General features: G+C 44.0%; 1 protein-coding gene across 1 annotated transcript in view; it reads right to left on the bottom strand.

The window, feature by feature from the left end:
* Nucleotides 1-19554, bottom strand: part of ALPK2 (alpha kinase 2) — a 128467-nt gene that overhangs the window by 78949 nt on the left and 29964 nt on the right. Inside the window, 1 exon segment of the mRNA XM_007935549.2 lies at nucleotides 16588-18310. Within this exon segment, the coding sequence (XP_007933740.2) occupies nucleotides 16588-18310 (1723 nt within the window).

Below are 19554 nucleotides of genomic sequence, written 5' to 3'. Positions count from 1 at the left end.
CCTCGGAGTCACCAGCTTCTTTCTGTCCGAGGCTGATCTGATTCCCCTATGGCATTTGAAATCCAGTTTTGCCACTTAATAGGTGTGGCCTGCACATGTTGATTAACCTCATGGGCCACTTCAGAGTTTCTTTAAATGGATTAAAGGAGATACTAAAAGTAGGGCATTAAAATAATACTTGGAACAAACAGTAAATGGTGATTATTATTATTTTGCAATGTGACCATGCCTGTTTGTCCCTAAAATTGGTGCCTACTTCTGACGAAGTATTATGGGTTGATTGTGTCCCACTAGAAGATATGAATGGACAAATATGTTTTGGAAGAAATGCACCTGGGATGCTCCTTAGAAAGAATGGCCAGATCTCACCTCTCATACTTTGGTCGTGTTGTCAGAAGAGGCCAGTCTGGAAAAGGATATCATGCTTGGTAAAGTAGAGGGTCAGCGGAAAAGGGAAGCCCCTCAAAGAGATGGGTGGACACAGTGGCTACAATGATGGGCGCCAGCACAGCAGGTATTATGAGGCTGGCACAGGACCAGGCAGTGTTTCGTTCTGTTGTACACAGGGTCGCTATGAGCCAGAGCCAACTCGATGGCACCTAACAGTAATAACAGCAAAAGATATGTTGACGTCTAACCCCCATGTCTATGAATATGAACTAGGAACTAGGGGCTATGCAGATGTAGTTAGTTAACATGAGGTCATATTGGATTAAGGTGGACAAATCCGATATGACCGGTGTCCTTTTAAGAAGAGAAGAGACAGAGGTAGACGCAGAAGGAAGATGGTCACGTGAAGACAGGCAGAGATTGGAGTGACTCTGTCACAAGCCAAGGCACATGAGGCTGGAAGAAGCTGCAAGAGGTAAGGAAGGATCTTCCTCTAGAGCCTTCAGAGACAGAGCAGGGTCCTACTCACGCCCTGAATTCAGACTTCCAGCCTCGAGCACTGTGTGAGAATAAATGTGGGTTCTTTTAAGCCACATCCAAACCAAAACCCCACTGCCATCAAGTCGATTCTGACTCATATGACCCTATAGGACAGAATAGAACTGACTTGTAGGGTTTCCAAGCCTGTAAATCGTTACAGAATCCGACTGGGGCATCTTTCTCCTGAGCAGTGGCTGCTGGGTTCAAACCGCTGACTTACTGGTCAGCAGCACATAATTTGTGATAATTTGTTGCAGCAGCCCTAGGAGACTAATACACCAGCTATAAAAGCTAAGATGGCACTCTAAAAGGGCACCTCTAGACAATTTCACTTTCACGCTTTTAAACTGATACTAGGTGTGACTTATTGCTTAGTCTTGGTTTAAAATAAAATCCATTTTAGAAAAATGCCTTACTAAGTGTCATATAAATGTCACATACCAAACATAATCATACCAACATCATCAACCATAGGAAGTTAGTTAGATTGTCCCAGTGAACAGACTAACCTCTGATATACATCGAATACAAATGGAAGCTATTTTAGACTATGTTGTTGTTGTTATTTGCTGTCGAGCCGGACCCGACTCACAGAGACTCCTCCTTGGGTTTCTGAGGCAGTATCACTACGGAAGTAGATTGCCCAACCTTCCTTCCGAGGAGTAGCTGGTGGGTTTGAACCACCGACTCACAGAGACTCCTCCTTGGGTTTCTGAAGCAGTATCACTACGGAAGTAGATTGCCCAACCTTCCTTCCGAGGAGTAGCTGGTGGGTTTGAACCACCAGCCTTCTGGGTAACAGTCAAGTGACTTAGGCACTATGCTACCAGAGCTCTTATTTTAGACTATAGAGGTGCCTTTTAGCAATTTAAAGGAGCTCTGGTGTAGTGGTTAAGGCATTTGGCTGCCACCCAGAAGGTCAATGGTTTGAACTCACAAACTGCTCCTTGGAAGAAAGATGAGGCTGTCTACTTCTGTAAAGATTTACAACCTTGAAAACTTATGGGTCCGTTCTACTCCGTCCTGTGGGGTCACTATGAGTCAAAATAGACTCAATGCAGTGGGTCTGGTTTGGATTTTGCTAATTTACTACATTAGGCATCAAATGACCTGGGGCTATGAATGTAATTTCTGAGGGTGACCTGACTTACCCTTATAGAGTGGCTTCCCCTGAGGGAATGTGGCATTTCATATAGTATGATGTTACTATACATGCTGTCGGAAAATGATACCAAAAAAAACCACTGCCATCAAGTCAATTCTAACTCATAGTGACCCCCATTGGGTTTCCAAGGCTGTAAATCTTTACGGAAGTAGATTGCCTCATTTTCTTCCATGGAGTGACTGGTGGGTTTGAACTGTTAACCTGGTTAACAGCCAAGTGCCTTACCCACTACGCCACCAGAGCTCCCTAGGAAAATGATAAGAAAGGAAATTTTACCCATTGTCATTGGTTCCACTCTTTATAATGTTCTTGTTGTTATGTGCCGTTGAGTTGGACCTGACTCATAGCGACCCCTCCTTGGGTTTCCGAGGCAGTATCACTATGGAAGTATATTGCCTCATCTTCCTTCCAAGGAGTGGCTGGTGGGTTTGAACCGCCAGCCTTCTGGCTAGCAGTCAAATGCCTCAGGCACTACGCTACCAGAGCTCCTATTCTTTATAATATTAACTAATTTTTAGAACCCTTGGGCACTGTCCGCCTCTGTCAGCATCCAGCTTTCACCACTGTGTTTATGCCCATGCTATTTCCTCAGTGATGAAAGAAACATTCCCTTGCTGGATTTGGGGCAGTCTCTGAAAGGATTTAGAATCAGTATAAACAAACAAACAAACAAAAAAAACCTCACTGCCATGGAGTCGGATCCAACTCCTAGCAACCCCTCTTTGGGTTTCTGAGGCGGTATCTCTATGGAAGTAGATTGCCCAGTCTTCCTTCCGAGGAGTGGCTGGTGGGTTTGAACCACCAGCCTTTTGGTTAGCAGTTAGCTTTAGGCACTACACCACCAGAGAATCGGTGTAGTATTGTAATATATACTAATTTTCCCAGTAAAATGGCATGGAGCTTAGTTATACTGTAAGATATATAGGAGAGTAGAAACTCTTTTAAAAAAATAAATAAAACCACAACCACGAAATACATTGTCAGTTTCCGAAGGTGAGAGCATAAGCGATTCTAAGACTGACTGACTTACGCTGTAACAGCAGTGAGGGGTGAGGGTATTAAATACGGAAAATGGCCAGGGCTTTCACTTAGTGTCTGCCAATGGCATGACCACAGGCAGAGTTTAGTCTTTCTCTCATAAAACTATAAGCTTCTCAAGGGAAGAGACAACCTTTACACATACAGTATACATTCCTTTTTCATTTGTTTGCAAGCATTTTCTCATATCCTCAATTTGAAAGTATGATTTTTAATGGCTGTGTAATATTCCAAAGAATTTAGTGCCACAGTCTGTTTAACCATTCCTCTATTGCCCTATTGCTAGGTATTTAGATTGCCCCCAATGTTTTATTATTATAAGTAATACTACAATGCCCATTCTTGTCCAGCTAGCTGTTTCTATCTCTGATAATTTCACTAGGTTAACTACTGGGTCAAAGTCTGCAATTGAAGGTATCCATAAATACTGCAATTTACCATCCAGAAAGGTTGTACCAACTAGTAGCCACCAGCAGTGTAGGGGAGAGCCTGTTTCCTCCAGTTTTATCAGCATGAGGTGTTAGTGCTCTAAACATTGAGAAGAGAACAAAGGAAGGAAAGAAGGAACCCAGACGCCAATCAAGTTGATGTCGTAACTGCACAGAGAAAAGAAATGCTTTAAGTAATTTAGAACACAGCATTTTGATTCTAGCATTAGCGGACTAGATTCTAGAGACGAAAAAAATCTATACAAAAAACCTTAACTTCATTCGGTAGTGTTATGGATTAAACCATGTCCCCCAAAATTAAGTGTTTTAAATCCTAACCTCTATGCTTGTGTTTAGGAGCTCTGGTGGCATAGTGCCTAAGGCACTTGACTGCTAACCAGAAGGCTGGCGGTTCGAACTCATCAGCCACTCCTCGGAAGGAAGGTTGGGCAATCTACTTCCATAGTGATATTGCTTGCCTTGGAAACCCAAGGAGGGGTCACTATGAGTCGGGTCTGACTCGACGGCACATAACAACAACAACAACAACATATATGTTGTTGTAATATATGTAATTAAATTTGAATTGGAAATAGCTGTTTGAATGCATTACTCTCAAAATATATATATATAGCTTCTCAGTTTTGTCTACTGAAAAGTAACCATGAACACCTCTAGCACCATATTTTGGCTTTTAAATACCTCTAAATACCATTTTCTATTTAAAGGAAGCACAGATTCTTTTTAAAAAACAAATGCATGATTTCAGGATTTGGGCGTGGAATGTATAAGATAAGCCTGGGACATGTGTTTTTTGTTTTGTTTTGTTTTGTTTAATTTGTGTTGTGATTTGTGTGAAAGTTTACAGAGCAATTTCATTTTCCATACAGCAGTTCATACACATTTTGTCTCATGACAGTGACTGCAATTTCAACAATGTAACAGCTCTCTTCCCACTTCCTCCCCATAGTTACTTTTTCCCTGTGTCCTTCCATCCAGTGCACTTCTGCCCCACCCCCAGTGGTCCCCCTGTACATACTCTGACCTCCTGTTCTCCCATGATTGATCTCTCCAAGGGGTGTATCTACCGGATGTAAATGTTCAGCTCTTATGCCAGTCTTTTATTTGGCTGGAAGCCACAGGAGTGGGTTATTCCACACCTGAAGGACAGCTAGGGGTGATAGTCTCAGGTGTTTCACCAGGCTCTATCAGACCACCAAGCCTGGTCTTTTTATATATATATATAATTTTGAGTTTTGTTCCACATTGTTCTCCTACTCTATCCAGGATCTCCTACACAGATCACCCTCTGAGTGGTTGACAGTGGTAGCCAGGCCCCATCTAGTTCTCTGGTCTCATGGTCATACAGGCTGAGGATCACATGGTCTACCAGTCCCTTGGACTAATTGTTCCCATGCATCTTTGGTTTTCTTCATTCTTTGCTCTAAGCCTGAGCCATCTTGTTGTCTCAATAATAATAACAATCCATCAAAGACTAATGGGGTCATGTCAGAAAGGGCACAGGAGCTAGCTTGAGCAAGTCCTACTGGTCAAAGATGGGAGGAATTATGCATCAAAAATATTTTAAATATAATTTTGTAGTTAAATCTTTGTCTGTTACATATGTTCTATATATTTCTCCCAGTATATCACTTTCCTATAATTTTGTATATGGTGTCTTTCGTTATATAGAAAATTTTAAGTATATATTCAAATTAATCAACCTCTTCTTTATGTTCCACACTGCCATTGAGTTGATTTCAACTCATAGTGACCCTGCAGGACAGAGTAGAAGTGCCGTATTGGGTTTCCAAGGCCGTAAATCTTTATGAAAGTAGATTGCCTCATCTTCCTCCCGAAGAACAGCTGGTGGGTTTGAACTGCTGACCTTCGGGTTAGGAGCCTAATGCCTTACAAACTTCCTCACTAGAGGCCTTTTCTTTATGTTAGAAGACTTTAATCTACCCTTTAACATATGAGGTCACCATGAGTCAGAATCAACTAGAGGACATGGTGCGATTTGATTTGGTTTTATTTTTCTCAAGGTCATAAAAATATTTTCCAATTTTTTTTTCAATACTTTATGGTTTTGTGTTTTATGCATAACTCTGAGATCCATGTAGAGTTTATTTAGGCTCCCTTGTATGTCATTAAACTTATTTTTCCCATACAGATAGCTAATGGTGCCAGGGCTGAAGATTTTGTTTCTTCTCTGAAAGTCAAAAGGCTATTTCTATCGTTCACCATATTCTAATACGTTCTTAGGCCTGATTCTGTATTCTCTACTCAGTGTGGAGTACAGCCATACTGCTTGAGTTACCATCATTTCATTACCTGTCTTGATAGTTAGTCCAATGTTTTCTTTTTCCATCCTGTTACTGAGATGCAAGTTCATTTTCAGTCATTGTGAAAAAAGACGAAGAAGGCAGGTCTCTGCTTGAAGCTCCAAACCAAGCCAGAGATGAGAGATTTGTTACAGGGACGAAGACCCACCCAAGCCGCCAAGTGACCCTCTCACCAGACTTGCTGCTGCCACGTAAATTCTTGTCACTGGGCTGTTCCTCAAAATAAAACTCAGCTGCAAATGGCACACCTGTTTTGGATTAGTTACAATAAATCAGGAGCCGTGTTTATTTCAGTTGAGACAGGTGAAGAAGGAGCGGCATTTATAGCAGCCAATTAGAAAACAGAAAATTCCAAATTATGAGGGTGTGTGTGTGTGTGTGTGTGTGTGTGTGTGTGTTCCTCCCTCTTAGAGTAAAGAGAAGGAAACTTGGTGGCTTAGTGGTTAAAGCATTTGGCTGCTAACCAAAAGGTTGGCAGTTCAAACCCACCAGCTGCTCTGTGGGAGAAAGATGAGGCAGTCTGCTTCTGTAAAGATTTACAACTTTGGAAACCCAATATGGCAGTTTTACTCTATCCTACAGGCATCACTATGAGTTGGAATCGACTCAATGGCAGTAGGTTTGGTCTTATTGTAGGGTAAAGGGATTACCCTTGACAATCCCTAAAATTCTTCATTTCCAAAATTCTGTGATTCTTTATAGGAACACCTCAAGTTATAGAATTCACTCTGGGTGTCTTATTTGGCCTGTGGTTTCCGAACTTCAGTCCTCACGTGGTGACACAGTCAACGTGCTTGCAGGCTAACCAAGGCTGGCGGTTTGAGTCCACCAAGAGTTGCGTTGGAAGAAAAGCCTGGTGGTATACTTCCAAAAAGCCAGCCATGGCAAAGCCTGTGGAGCACGGGTCTGCTCTGACACATGAATGGACTCCACGGCCGCGGCCTCATTTTGCTCTCTTCCAAGCTTCATACCCAGGAGAGTCACCCAGAGAGCTTATCAGAGGTGCAGATGCACAATTCCAGGTAAAACTTGGGAGATGTGCATCTATTAAAGTGGCAGGAAATATATATGTATATAATAAAACATTTGCCATTTCCACATTTTCCACCAAAACGATTCAGTGACATCAATTACATCCATCATACCATGCAACCATCATGAGCGCCTGTTTCAAACCCCCCACCCTCCGCCCTGAACAGAGCTCGGGACCCTCTAAGCAATAAGCCCTCCCCCCACCTCACCCCAACTCTGAATTTTTAACAAACACCTCACCCCGTGACTCCAGAGCTGGCAATTCAGGCCCTGGCTCTGAGAAACAAAAACACCACACTGGGGATTTAGGGCAGAGAGTGGGACCCTCTAAGGTGCTCTGGTTGCACAGTGGTTAAAGCACTTGGCTGCTAACCAAAAGGCTGGTGGTTCAAACCCAAGATGAGGCAGTCTGCTTCCATAAAGATTTACAGCCTTGGAAACCCTATGGGGAAGTTCTAGTCTTCCTATAGGGTGGCTATGAGTTGGAATTGACTCAATTGCTGTGGGTTTTTTGTTTGTCTGGGACTACCTAAAGGTAGCCTAAGAAGTGCTGGCAGTGCAGTGGTTAAAGCATTCAGCTGCTAACCAAAAAATCCCACCAGCCACTCCGTGGGAGAAAGATGAGGCAGTCTGCTTCCATAAAGATTTACAGCCTTGGAAACCCTGTGGGCAGTTGTACTCTGTCCTATAAGATCATTATGAGTCAGAATCGGCTTGATGGCAGTGGGTGGACAAAGGAGCCCTGGTTAAAGCATTCAGCTGCTAACAGAAAGGTCAGCAGTTGAAACCCACCAGCTGCTCTGTAAGAGAAAGACGTGGTAGCCTGCTTCTGTAAATACTTGGTCTTGGAAACCCTATGGGGCAGTTCAACTCTGTTTTATAGGGTCACTGAGAGTCAGAATTGACTGGACAGCAGAACGTTTGGTTTGGGGTTTGGGACCCCCTAAGCAGGAGATGTTGAGGACCCCAGTGCAGTGTCTTCTGCTACAAGACGTGGTTGTGTAAGGAATGATCCATAGGAAAGGATAGCCAGTGAAATACAGAGTTAGGTTCATATGTAGATTGTTCCTAGGCAAAGGGAGACGGAAGGGCGGGGTGAATTTTCACATCTTGTGGTGGGGGTGGGGGGAAGCAAAGCCTTTAACTCAGTGTTTACATTGGCAGCAAGAGCCCTTTCAAGCTGCATTTTAAGAAAATTTAAAATAGATGCCTGCCTCCAGGGGTCCAGAAGCTGCCAGGGCTTGTGTGGCTCAGGGCACTTGCATGGCCTCCCAGGCCCAGTGAAGGGCAACCCCGCAGGCTCAGAAACCCACCCTCCAGCACTGCTCTCATGAAAGAGTTGCCAGCATTTCCACTCTTTTGTTTAGTGTGTTTTTCATATAGGCCATGGTAGCCTCCAGCCAACCGGAGCCACCTCCTTGGGCAGCCCAGGTGAGGTTGTTTTTCTTAATCTCTGGTTTTAAAGTTGTCTGTTTAAAACCCTCTGGAGTGCAGTTCTACTCTGAGACACATGAGACAGAATCGACTTGATTGCAACTAGTTAGGACTTGGGGGAGCGGAGTGAAGGATTGAGGTACGATGACGGCTAAGCGGTGTAGGATTTCTTTTTAGGGTAATGAAAATGTTCTAAAATTGACTGTGGTGATGAATGCACAATTCTGCATGTGTTGTAAACATCAGCGAACTGCACACTTTCACAAGAGGAAGACAGGGTGATCTGCTTCCGTAAAGATTTACAGCCTCAGAAACCCCATGGGGGTCGCTGTGAGTCAGAATCAACTCCCTGGCAGTGAGTTAGATTTGGTTTTGGTGTAATAAGTGCTCTGCCAGGAGCAGCGCTTTCCCTGTAAGCTCCGACACGTTAGTGTGTGATTTGCAGACTGAGAGGCGTTTCAGCAACACACACATCGTATTATAGGTGAAACATGAGCAGAGCAAACCCATGGCCAGTGTTTAAAAAGCGGTACTGAATAGCTGGTGCTTTGTTCTTGGCTAAAATTGTAGGAAATCAAGGGCATGGGGCTCCAGAATCCCTAGAAACCACTTCCAGGAAGTGAATAACTAGTTTTCTGCAGCCCTGCTCAGTGGGGGCGCACCTCAGAACCTTCCGGGATGGCCTGGCACTCACTCCACTTCCTGTGGGCTCTTGAGCAGTGGTTCTCAACCAGGGCTGTGCCTCTGAGTTCCCTGTGGTCCTGTGGTGCTTCTGTAAGATCGCACACGCCTGAGCCCTACCTGTTGTTGTTGTTAGTCAAGCTGGCTCAGACTCATGGTGACTTGTAGAACGGAACAAAACTCTTATGCTATCTTCATGACCATTGGTATGTTAGATTCCATTGTTGTGGCTATGGTGTGGACCCATCTCAGTGAGGGTTTCTTTAATTTCATGGACCCTCTACTTTACCAAACGTGCTATTGTTTTCTTGCGACTGGTCTTTCCTGATGACGTGTCCAAAGTATGCCAGGTGAAGTCTCACCATCCTCCCTTCTAAGCAGTATCTGGTTGTATTTCTTCTCAGACTAACTTGTGCATTCTTCTGGCTACCCATGGTATATCCAATATTCCTTGCCAACACTACAATTCGAATGCATCAGTTCTTTGGTCTTCCTTTTCCGACGTCCAACTTTTGCATGCATGTGCAGCGACTGAAAAGACCAGGACCTAAAACTCCTGAAGTCAGGTTCTGTACTTTTAAAAGGCAAGTGAGGTTTGGAAGCACAGCTCGGCTTCTCTACCTTGGAGGCACAGATATCACCTGGGGAGCCTTTGAAACTCCCGATGCTCAAGCCCCACCAGTGACATTAGAATATCTGAGTGTGGGACTCAGGCATCAGGAATACTGAAAATGTCCTCAAGTGATTCCACGGGTAGCCAGGGTGGGGGAATCACTCCTTCAGGGTTTTTCCCTAAACCGAGCAAGGTCTTGTACTCTGTAGGTCAGAACCGCTCAAACTTCAGTGTGTGGACAAATCTAGGAATCAGGTTAGGATGGGGATTCTGATTCAGTAAAACTGGGAGGGGCTTGGAATTCTGAATCTTTGACAAGCTGGCCAGCTGACTACAGAGTGAGTAGCAAGGCTAGGGGTACCAGAGAGTTTCCATTGATTGTTTCACATGGCCTGGGGACAATTACTGCAGTGAGCCAGATGTTAAATGACCTTATGGGTCCAGGACAGTAATGGTATTTGGATGAAATGGAACAGCAGGCTTTGTGATTAAAAGCAAAACAGCTGTTGCTATGAGTCTGGGTGAGCCTGGAGTGGTGCTGAGAGATGAGCAATTATAAACCTCTGCCCTTCCCATCCTCATCATCATCATGCACACAGGTCTAGCTTCTCAGCCCTCTGGAATCATTTTTTAATAGTCGGTATTTTGGAGTACATATTTTATTATGCCACCAGTTGTCTGTCAGTTTGTCCTACTGTGGTGGCTTGAGCCTTGCTATGATGCTGGAAGTTGTGCCACCAGTACTTCAAATACCAGCATGGTCACTCCTGGTGAAGAGGTTCAGTCAAGCTTCCAGACTAAGACACAGTAGAAAGAAGGGCCTGATAATCTCCTTCTGAAAATTATTCAGTGAAAACCTTATGGGTCACAACAGAACACCGTCTGAGTTGCTTGCTTTGAACATGTCATCAGGAGGAAGACATCATGTTTGGTGAAGGGAAGGGCCAGTGAGGGCGTAGGAGAGCCTTAGCGAGATGGATTGCCACAGTAGACACCACAATGAACTTGAATATGCTGGTGATTACACGGGACCAGGAAACACTTTATTCCATTCTACACAAGGTTAACATGAGTTGGCATCAACTTGATAGTAGCTAACAAAAATTGAATGATGCAAATGAATTCAAGATCTCAGGTTGCTCTGTCACAGATATGAAATTATACTGCAAGAAGGTTTAGACTGCCTGCTTGTGGTTTAGACTGGCTTGTATTTTCTCATGCCAAAGAAAAATTAGAGAACTACTATGTGCCCTGCCCATTGCAGATTTGCAAGCAGTTGTATACTTTGCCTTTAGCCATAATGAGATATCACTAAAACAAAACATAGTAATACCACCCAGTGCTGGAGAGAATGTGGAGAAACTGAACCACTTATACACTGCCAGTAAAATCAGTTGCCATGGAGTCAGTTATTCAATATCAATTATTAAATGTTAACTGCATGAGGGACAAAATGCTGAGCATTTTACATGCAAGATTTTATTTAATCCTTACAATAATCGTATGAGGTCAGGATGATGATGATGATGAGGATGAGGATGACGATTCCTGTTTTACAGATGACCCCTGGGGTGGGAGACCTTAAGTAAGTTTTCTAAGAATAACAGAAAATGGTAGGGAAGGAGCCAAACTCTGGTCTAGAGCCCACTATATATACAACAAATGCAGCCAGGAATGTGATGGGGTTCTCTGAGAGCAGAAAGCACAGTTAGGAATGAGGAAAGCACTCCTGACAAATCAATTTGAAGGATCCTGCAGGACCTGACTTTGAAGGACGAGGAGGACTGAAGCGGTAACAGGAAGAGGAGGGCACTTTGGGCAAGAAGACAGGAAAGCTACCAGGTCTGGGAAGCAATGAGTTCAGCTACTTCTTTTTCCCAGATAAGGAAGTTGCAGCATACTCCTGCATTGCCTCTCTGAGGTAGACAGAAGCAGTATTGCGGAAGGTCTGAGTGCTAGGCTAAGGCTATAAGATATTCTTGGATCTACCTGGCGATCTGTGAGGGTTACTAAGGCACTGATAAAGCCAAGGTTGTAAGTGAACTTCCAACATTCATAAGAGAACCCAAGTGCAAGGTGTGGGTGGTTTCACACAAGCTAATCCAACCTCGGGGCCAGCAGAGCAATGGGAGTACCAGTTGCCCTTGAGTCTGTTCCGACTCCTGATGACCCCATGCATGTCAGAGTAGACTGCATTCCATAGAGTCTTCAGTGGCTGTGGTCTTTTGGAAGTAGATCACCAGGGTTTTCTTCCAAGGTGCCTCCGTGGATGGAAGCCGCCAACCTTTCAGGAAGTTGTGTGCTATTAGTGGAGAGTTGGTAGCATCATCTTTTATGTAAAGGAAATTAAAGAATATACCCATGAATGGTGAAAGCCCCTAGACTATGGCCCCATGTCACCCTTTGAGCCTGGGATTAAACTCACTCCTGTGGCTTCCAGCCAAACAATAGGTATATAAGGTGAACATGTACACCAGGTAGGTGTACTCTTTAGAATGATCAACCATGAAAGATCAGAAGGGCAGTATTTGCATAGGAAAGAAGGACACAGGGGAAAGGTAACCACAGGGAAGAAGTAGGAAGAGAGCTGTACATTATGGCAATTGCAATCAATATTATGAAACAAAATGTGTGTGAACTTCTGTGTGGAAAATGAATTTGCTCTGTAAACTTTCACCCAAATCACAATTTAATAATAAACAAATAATGTGCTCATGAATGTGAAGACTATAAAAAGCCAAAAAAGGTGGAAACAGCCCAAGTGTCCATCAACAGATGAATGGATAAACAAAATGCAGTATATCATGCAGTATATCCATACAATGGAATATTCATCCATACAGAGAAATGAAATGCTGATACATGCTGTAACGTGAATGAACCTGGAAAACATGATGCTGAGTGAAAAAAGTCAGGCACAGAAAACAAATACTGCATGACCCCATTCACGTGAAATATCCAGACTAGGCCAATGCACGGAGGTGAAATTTCCTAGTGGTTTCCAGGATGAAGGCAACAGGACATAGAAGTTATTGCTGAAGGGGCACTGAGTTTCTGTTAAGAGTGATGATGGTGTCACCACATGGGGAACATAATTAACTTCACTGAATTGTACACATAAAAATGGTTGAAATGGAGAAGGTTTTGTTAAATATATTCCACTACAATAAAAAAAAAAATCCAAAAATAAATAAAAATATAGACTATAAAGTGGTTAAGACCAGTGATCATGAGAATCATACCTAACTACCTATAGTAGGAATTTAGTATGCTATGGCTACTTACTCATTCTATGATTGAGTGCCTGTCATGTGCCAGATACTACAGTGACCAGATGTCCTGCTGTCATGGTATGCACCTTCTCTGCCTCCTGATCGGGAAGATTCCCATCAGCACCTAAGACTCCATTTCCATACTGTAGTCCATTTGAGATGCCATGACCCTAAACAGAAATGCAGATCTCTCAAGGGTGAAACTGGGCAGCCCTGTGTGAGGACAAACATAGCACTCTCGTTTCCGAGTGAAGATGATCTTACCCCAGTGGGGCTGCAGGGAAACTTAAGATGTGCAGCTTGTCAGGCCTTCGCCTCTAAGTTGGATCAGGAAGAGCAAGATCAAAACCAAGGTGAAGGATTGGCAGTGTGACCCTTGAAGACGGTTCAAGTTAGCCTGGGGTACCCTCTCTGTTTTCCACTCCCAAACTGGGATTGACTTGGGAATTTTCCACAAACGTAGAGAAACTGCTAATCCCTAGCCTGGGTAAGTACTATTTCAAGACAAATCAAGATGGCCTTGCATTGGAAAGAGAGACAGGAAGCAAATGCCCCTGGAGATGTATTTAGACAGGAGAGTTCCTACAACACGGACTGTATGTTCTTAGAACGTGGAGTCAGAGAGGTGGTTTTTGTTTTGTTTTGTTTTGTTTTTTTTCCTCAGAATGCTAAAAGTGGCATGCAGATGAAGGCAACATCCTAAGGATATGCTACTGGTCAATGTTTCTACAAAGAGATGCCTCAAGGTAAGTGAATCAGGCAAGTGTCAAGGGGGAGCAAATTTACTCATACGACCCCAAATCTAAGACTTCTAACCATTTCAAGTTTTAGACGCACTAGCCTCAAATGTCTGAGAATAAATATTTAAAATGTCTCTCAATTAGGAGCTCTGGTAGCATAGTGCCTAAGGCATTTGACTGCTACCCAGAAGGTTGGCAGTTCAAACCCACCAATCACTCTTCCGAAGGAAGATTGGACAATTTACTTCTTCATTTCTTTCTTAACTATAGAAGGATTCACCAATCTTTTTTCTTTTCTTAAACACAATTATAAAGAGATTCATTGGTTTCCAATGACCACACCCCACGCTTCTGTGTCACATACAATGATATTTGGCCACTCATTGTAAATTGGGCCAAATTTTATAGTTATATAAGAAATACAGACATCGCTTCCACTTAGTATGTAGCAAAATGTGCCTGCGTTAGTCAAAGGAATACAAATGCCATGGGCAGGAGGTACAACTTCTGATTTCATGCTGCACAGAACCGCCCCTGGCTGTACAGCTTCCCTTCAAGTTCTGGTTGTTCCTTGAGTTCCCAGAGGCCAGCTCTGCTACTGAGCACTGCACAGTGAGAACTGCTGCTACTCCTGCAGAATGCAAGCTCTCTGATTTGCTTTCTAAACAGTCAAGTTCACGGTTATGAAACGATTGCCTTAATCACACCACAGTGTACAAGTCGGACTTGGAACTGATGGCTGGTGGAGTGGGTCTATCTTCATGAATGTGTGTGTGTGAGGGTGCAAACGAGAATTTCATAGGAACGCCAATAAGTAGAAGAATGGGCACAAGACAGAGGACCTTGGTCCACAGAGGCAGCCCATTTGTTAGCTGCATTCCCACTAAACAAGTGAGCCTGCTGGTCCCTGGGTCTCAGTCTCAGATTCAGATTAAAGTGCACGCTGATGATGACAAAGGGGAGTCCTTCCTTCAGCACCTCAGTTTTTAGCAGTGGTGGAGCTAGAAATTGCCTCCCACCACGGAGGGTCCAAAACAGATTCCATCAATAGCCCCTTCCTCTCACTTACTCCCTGGCCACTTTATCCCCAGCTTATAATTATACAAGACTTTGCCCAGTGAAACATACTCAAAGTGGACAATCAACAAATGGAATTTAGCTGAGGAAGGAAAAGCATGTTTTGAAAAGGAAATGCTATATTTGTTGACATGAAAATTAAGACTGTAAATTAACTTTGTTGTTAGTATTTGGCCAAACTACCTCCATAAACGTAGCTTGGCCATGAATCTGCGGTAATACGTGTGTGAGCTGCTAAGTGGCATATGTTAGAGAACTAGATGGAATAAATTGGCTATTCTGCCAGAAGTAAAGTGTGGTTTTCACATGGCCAATCTGGTCAACTGAACAGAATGCTAAAATAAATCAATAAAAAGCTACTTCAGGTCTGGAATTTTCTAGATTGGCTATTTATTTTATGACTAGGGTTTTTTATTACATTTAGAAATCAATATATTCAATTTTTATTTTTTCACTCAGAGAGTTCAGTAACTTTGAATGCATTTTTGAATATTATATTTTGAGTATGTCTGTTGTTATTGTTGTGGGAGCTCAAGTGGCGTAGTGCCTAAGGCATTTGACTGCTAACCAGAAGGCTGGAGGTTCAAACCCAGCAGCCACTCCTCGGAAGGAAGATTGGGCAATCTACTTCCATAGTGATACTGCCTTGGAAACCCAAGGAGGGGTCACTGTGAGTCGGATTCGACTCAACAGCAGTGAGTTTGGTTTGATTTTGGTTGCTGTTGTTGTGTGCTGTCAAGTCGATTCCAATTCATAGTGACCCTATAGGACAGAATAGAACTGCCACATAGGGTTTCCTAGGCTAGAATCTTTACGAGAGTTCACTAGGTCTTTTTTCCTACAGAGCAGCTGATGGGTTTGAACCACCAACCTTTTGGTTAGCAGCCAAGTGCTTAACCACTAAGCCACCACAGCTCCTTCTGTGTATGTCTGGTGTTCTGTAAAAACTATATTAAGTTTCTACTATAAAATTTGGGTAAGGGTGCAACACAAGATATTATAAAATAATTGATAAACACAGTTTTAAGTATTTATATACAAAGACGAAATCTTGGGCATAGAACAGCATCAGTCCAAAGCCCATTTGTAAAACCCTTTAAGATTAAAAACCTAATAAAGGCATGTATCAAGCACTGCCTGCTTTCTGCATGAATTATTCCCTTGAATTTCATCCCATTACTTTAGATAGACCCCCAAATTAGTTACTGGGGGAAACAAAGGTAGGTGCTAAGTGTTCTTTTAGCCTCATCTATTTTCTGGTCTAAGTAAAACAAGCATCCGATCAAAAACGTCCTACCAGCGCAGCAAAATCTTTATCTGTGTTTTCTGGTGTCACAAAGTGAATCCTACAAGTCTTCCAGACACATGGAAATCTTTCCCTTGTGCTATGAATTCCGAACAAAAGCAGAACCTTCCATTTTTAACAGGCTGCACAAAAATGACTAAAAAGACTTTCTTTTGGCCTCTCTCTGAAGACTATGCCCCAAGGCTTTGCTTGAGAAACTTTCTGAATTGTGACACTGCCCAGTAAAACCCATGCAGTAGACAAAATATCAGATTTCTTTTTCCAGCTGCCCAGATGCCCATCAGTGCCTCTTTCTTCTATCAGTCTTCTGCTATAATTAGGACAGCTTAGGGTTTATCTGGGCCTTTTTTCAAAACCAGATTTCCATCCTGACAGCAGCAGCTGTCATTCACAAGGGTCCTGCTGGTGTTGGGAGACTTAGTCTTGATTTACGTTATGGTACAGCCATCCTGGCTGCAAAGTGGAGGGAAAGAGCACCCGCAAAAGAGCGTTTCTCTTGTTCTTTATCAAAGTGGGGGAGTCTTACCTGTGGAGGCTCGCTCTGGCCTGGGACCTGGCTTGCTTCGCACGGAGTATTAAGCCACCACTCTGCTCCCGTGGCGTTTGTATCTCCTCCTTTGGGGAGCGAGTCTGTTGGCGTTTGAAGGGTTTCTGCTTGTTGCTCTGTGCGGGGTGAAATCGCACATTCTTCTGCATGGAATTGGAGATTAAGATCAGTAGCTTCCGCTCTGGCCCAAGAACTCTCCGTTTGATCTCTCTGGGTTAGCGGGTGGTTAGCAGGTTGTCCGGGATATAGGAGATTAAAGGTGTCTTCCGTTGCACTTTCCTTCAGGTGGGCGTTCCGCTTCTTCGGTTTGCCCTTAATTCCTGGTCGCCTCACCCTGACAGGCTTCTGTGAGCCCTCCGTACTCAATAAGTCCTTTCCCCCCGCTCTCCTCTCAGCCGCAGTCCCCAAGCTCTGGTGTGTCCCTGACTTTTCTAACTCACCAGGCTTCCTCTCCGTTGGTGCTTTATCCATGTTTAGCAGATTGTCACTGGCAGCTTCCTCTTCTGCTTGACGACAGTCTCTGGTTTCTCCTTGAATTCCTGGATAACCATTTTCAGCAGCCCCAGAGGCAGTGGGAAGCTTATATCTTCCCTGGTCTGTCACTGTCAACGTTCCATCCTGGTGAGGGCCCAAAGTAAGGGTCATCCCTGGTTGCAGGGCTGAGGGGCTGTCCGTGGAGGCTTGGCTGCTCCTTACCTCCACTTCTTGGCGTTGTGAGCGAAAACCCCAGAAGCCAGGGGTGACATCCATAGGCTCAGTGTTATCTGACACCTGAGACCAATAGCCCATTTCACTGAGGAAATGCCCACACCCACCCAGGCAACACTCACTGAATTCCAGCTCTTCGTCATCGCTTTCTAATAAAAAAACACAGTCAGTCCCCTGCAGGTGCCTTTGCCAAACTGCATTAGAGTAATCCGTCATAACATCGGAACATTCCAGATACTCCAGGTCATCATCTGAAAACTCCTCGGTGTAGGTTAGAGTTATCTCTGGACAAAGTTCATAATCACTGTCAGAGTCTTCGCTGGAAACCTGGGCAAAGACTTGCTTGTTGACTGGGGCACTGCTACCTGGGTAAACGGGCCCGGCTGCCTGAGACAGCGGCCGACTGGAGCTAATGTATTTCTGAACTTTGGGATATTGATGGCTAGGGTTTAGGTCTTCATCATCAGGGTCCTCATGGTTTAGGGCACCATCCATGGGCCATGACACTTTGGAATGCATTGTCTGGTGCCAGTCTACATCTTGAGTGTTGGGAGTATTACTTGAATTATGGAGAAGAGACCCTTTTGCAAGTTCCTCCGTGTGATTTGGATCATAAACCGCTTGGCTTTTCCTTGTTCCTTTAACATCCAGAGGTTTTTCAGAACTGGAAATATGCATGTCATCACTGGCCAATAATTGGAGTGAGCCTGAACGGTTGGATTTGGGGAGGGAGGAGTCAGCTGACAGGGGAGTGCCCAGGGAGATCCTTTCTTCTTCCTTGTAAGGATGTCCTTTCTCATCCATTTGTCTTGCGCTTTCCGCCTCATAGATCTCTGTTTCATGTTTCCAACCAGTGTCCACGTCATCTTTCCGGTTAGGAGGCAGTTGTGGGTTTTCTGATGAGCACTCGACTTCGATGTGAGCCGAACAGCAGATCATTCCAGAGTGGTTTTTAGCAGTGATTTGGTAGACAGCGGCGTCATGTTTGGTACAGCTAGGATGGAGACAATATACATGTGAGTTTGGCATGTTTCGGTAGTGCCTGCCAACATTTCCCACATTGTGGTGCAAGGAGAAAGGGACCTTAGGTTTTGCTGCATGCTCAAGGAGGTTTGTGGTCACCCTGGAAAAGGGCTTGTGGTCAGAGGCAGCTGGCCCTGGGCTGCAGCTGCCCCTGGTGCACCATTCTGGAACCATCCATCTTTTCCCTAAAAGCATTCCATAATCTTATGCCAAACTAAAAATGCTGAGAATACTTAGATGAATTGGAAAATAGTTTTATATTCTAGTTTCTTCTTTTCTCCTTTTCAGTCATTTTTATATTATGGATTGGGAAAAAAGCATTATTGTCTAGAGTGAGACATTATACACAAGAAGTCTTCTACCACACGGAGTTGAAAGAGCTGAAGCAATAACTCTTTTTAAGACCATGCAAAGAAAGCCTGGGTCTTGCCAGGAGGCTGTTAATAATAATACCATACTAGACTTACATGTAAGGAGCTCTGGTGGCATAGTTGTTAAGGCATTTGGCTGCTAACCAAAAGGTTGATGGTTCCAACCCACCAGCTGCTCTGTAGAAGAAAGATGATGTTGTCTGCTTCTATAAAGATTTACAGCCTTGGCCACCCAATGGGCAATCACTGAATCAGAATTGACTATATGGCAGTGAGTTTGGTTTTTAGGAGGCTTACATGTATGAAGAAAAGGCTGCTTCCTCTTTAATTTATTGTGACTATAAGGAGCTCTGTTGGTGCAGTGCCTAAGACATTTGACTGCCAACCAGAAGGCTGGCAGTTCAAACCCACCAGCCACTCCACAGAAGGAAGACTGGGCAATCTACTTCCGTAAAGATTTCCCACCTTGGAAACGGGGGTCACTGTGAGTCGGAATCCACTCAATGGCAGTGGGTTTGGGTGTTTTATTTTTGGTATGAGGTCTAAACTACAGTCCTGGGAGCCCCACTGGCTGGGAGTCCATGTTCACATACCATCCTGACTAATGTGGTTCCAGTGGAAGAGGCAACTGAGTCCTGAGCCAGGCCAAGACCTGCTCTCCTCACTCCAGGAGGGACAGTGCCCCCCGTGCTACCCCCTTTATTGATCGGAGCCACATGGACTGTGAAGTCCTTTGTGCTTTCCCCCACTCAGACCCTCCGTCTCAGGTTCTCCATCCCAGTGATAACTTGCCACATTTGCTTCATAATTTGCATTCATTTATCTCAGGTAAACTCATTATCCC

Source organism: Orycteropus afer, unplaced genomic scaffold, assembly GCF_000298275.1.
Source record: "Orycteropus afer afer isolate SDZICR_OR568_19922 unplaced genomic scaffold, OryAfe1.0 scaffold00029, whole genome shotgun sequence".
NCBI lineage: Eukaryota > Metazoa > Chordata > Mammalia > Tubulidentata > Orycteropodidae > Orycteropus > Orycteropus afer.
The sequence above is the reverse complement of the archived record's forward strand: the minus strand, read 5'-3'. Positions and strand labels throughout refer to the sequence as shown.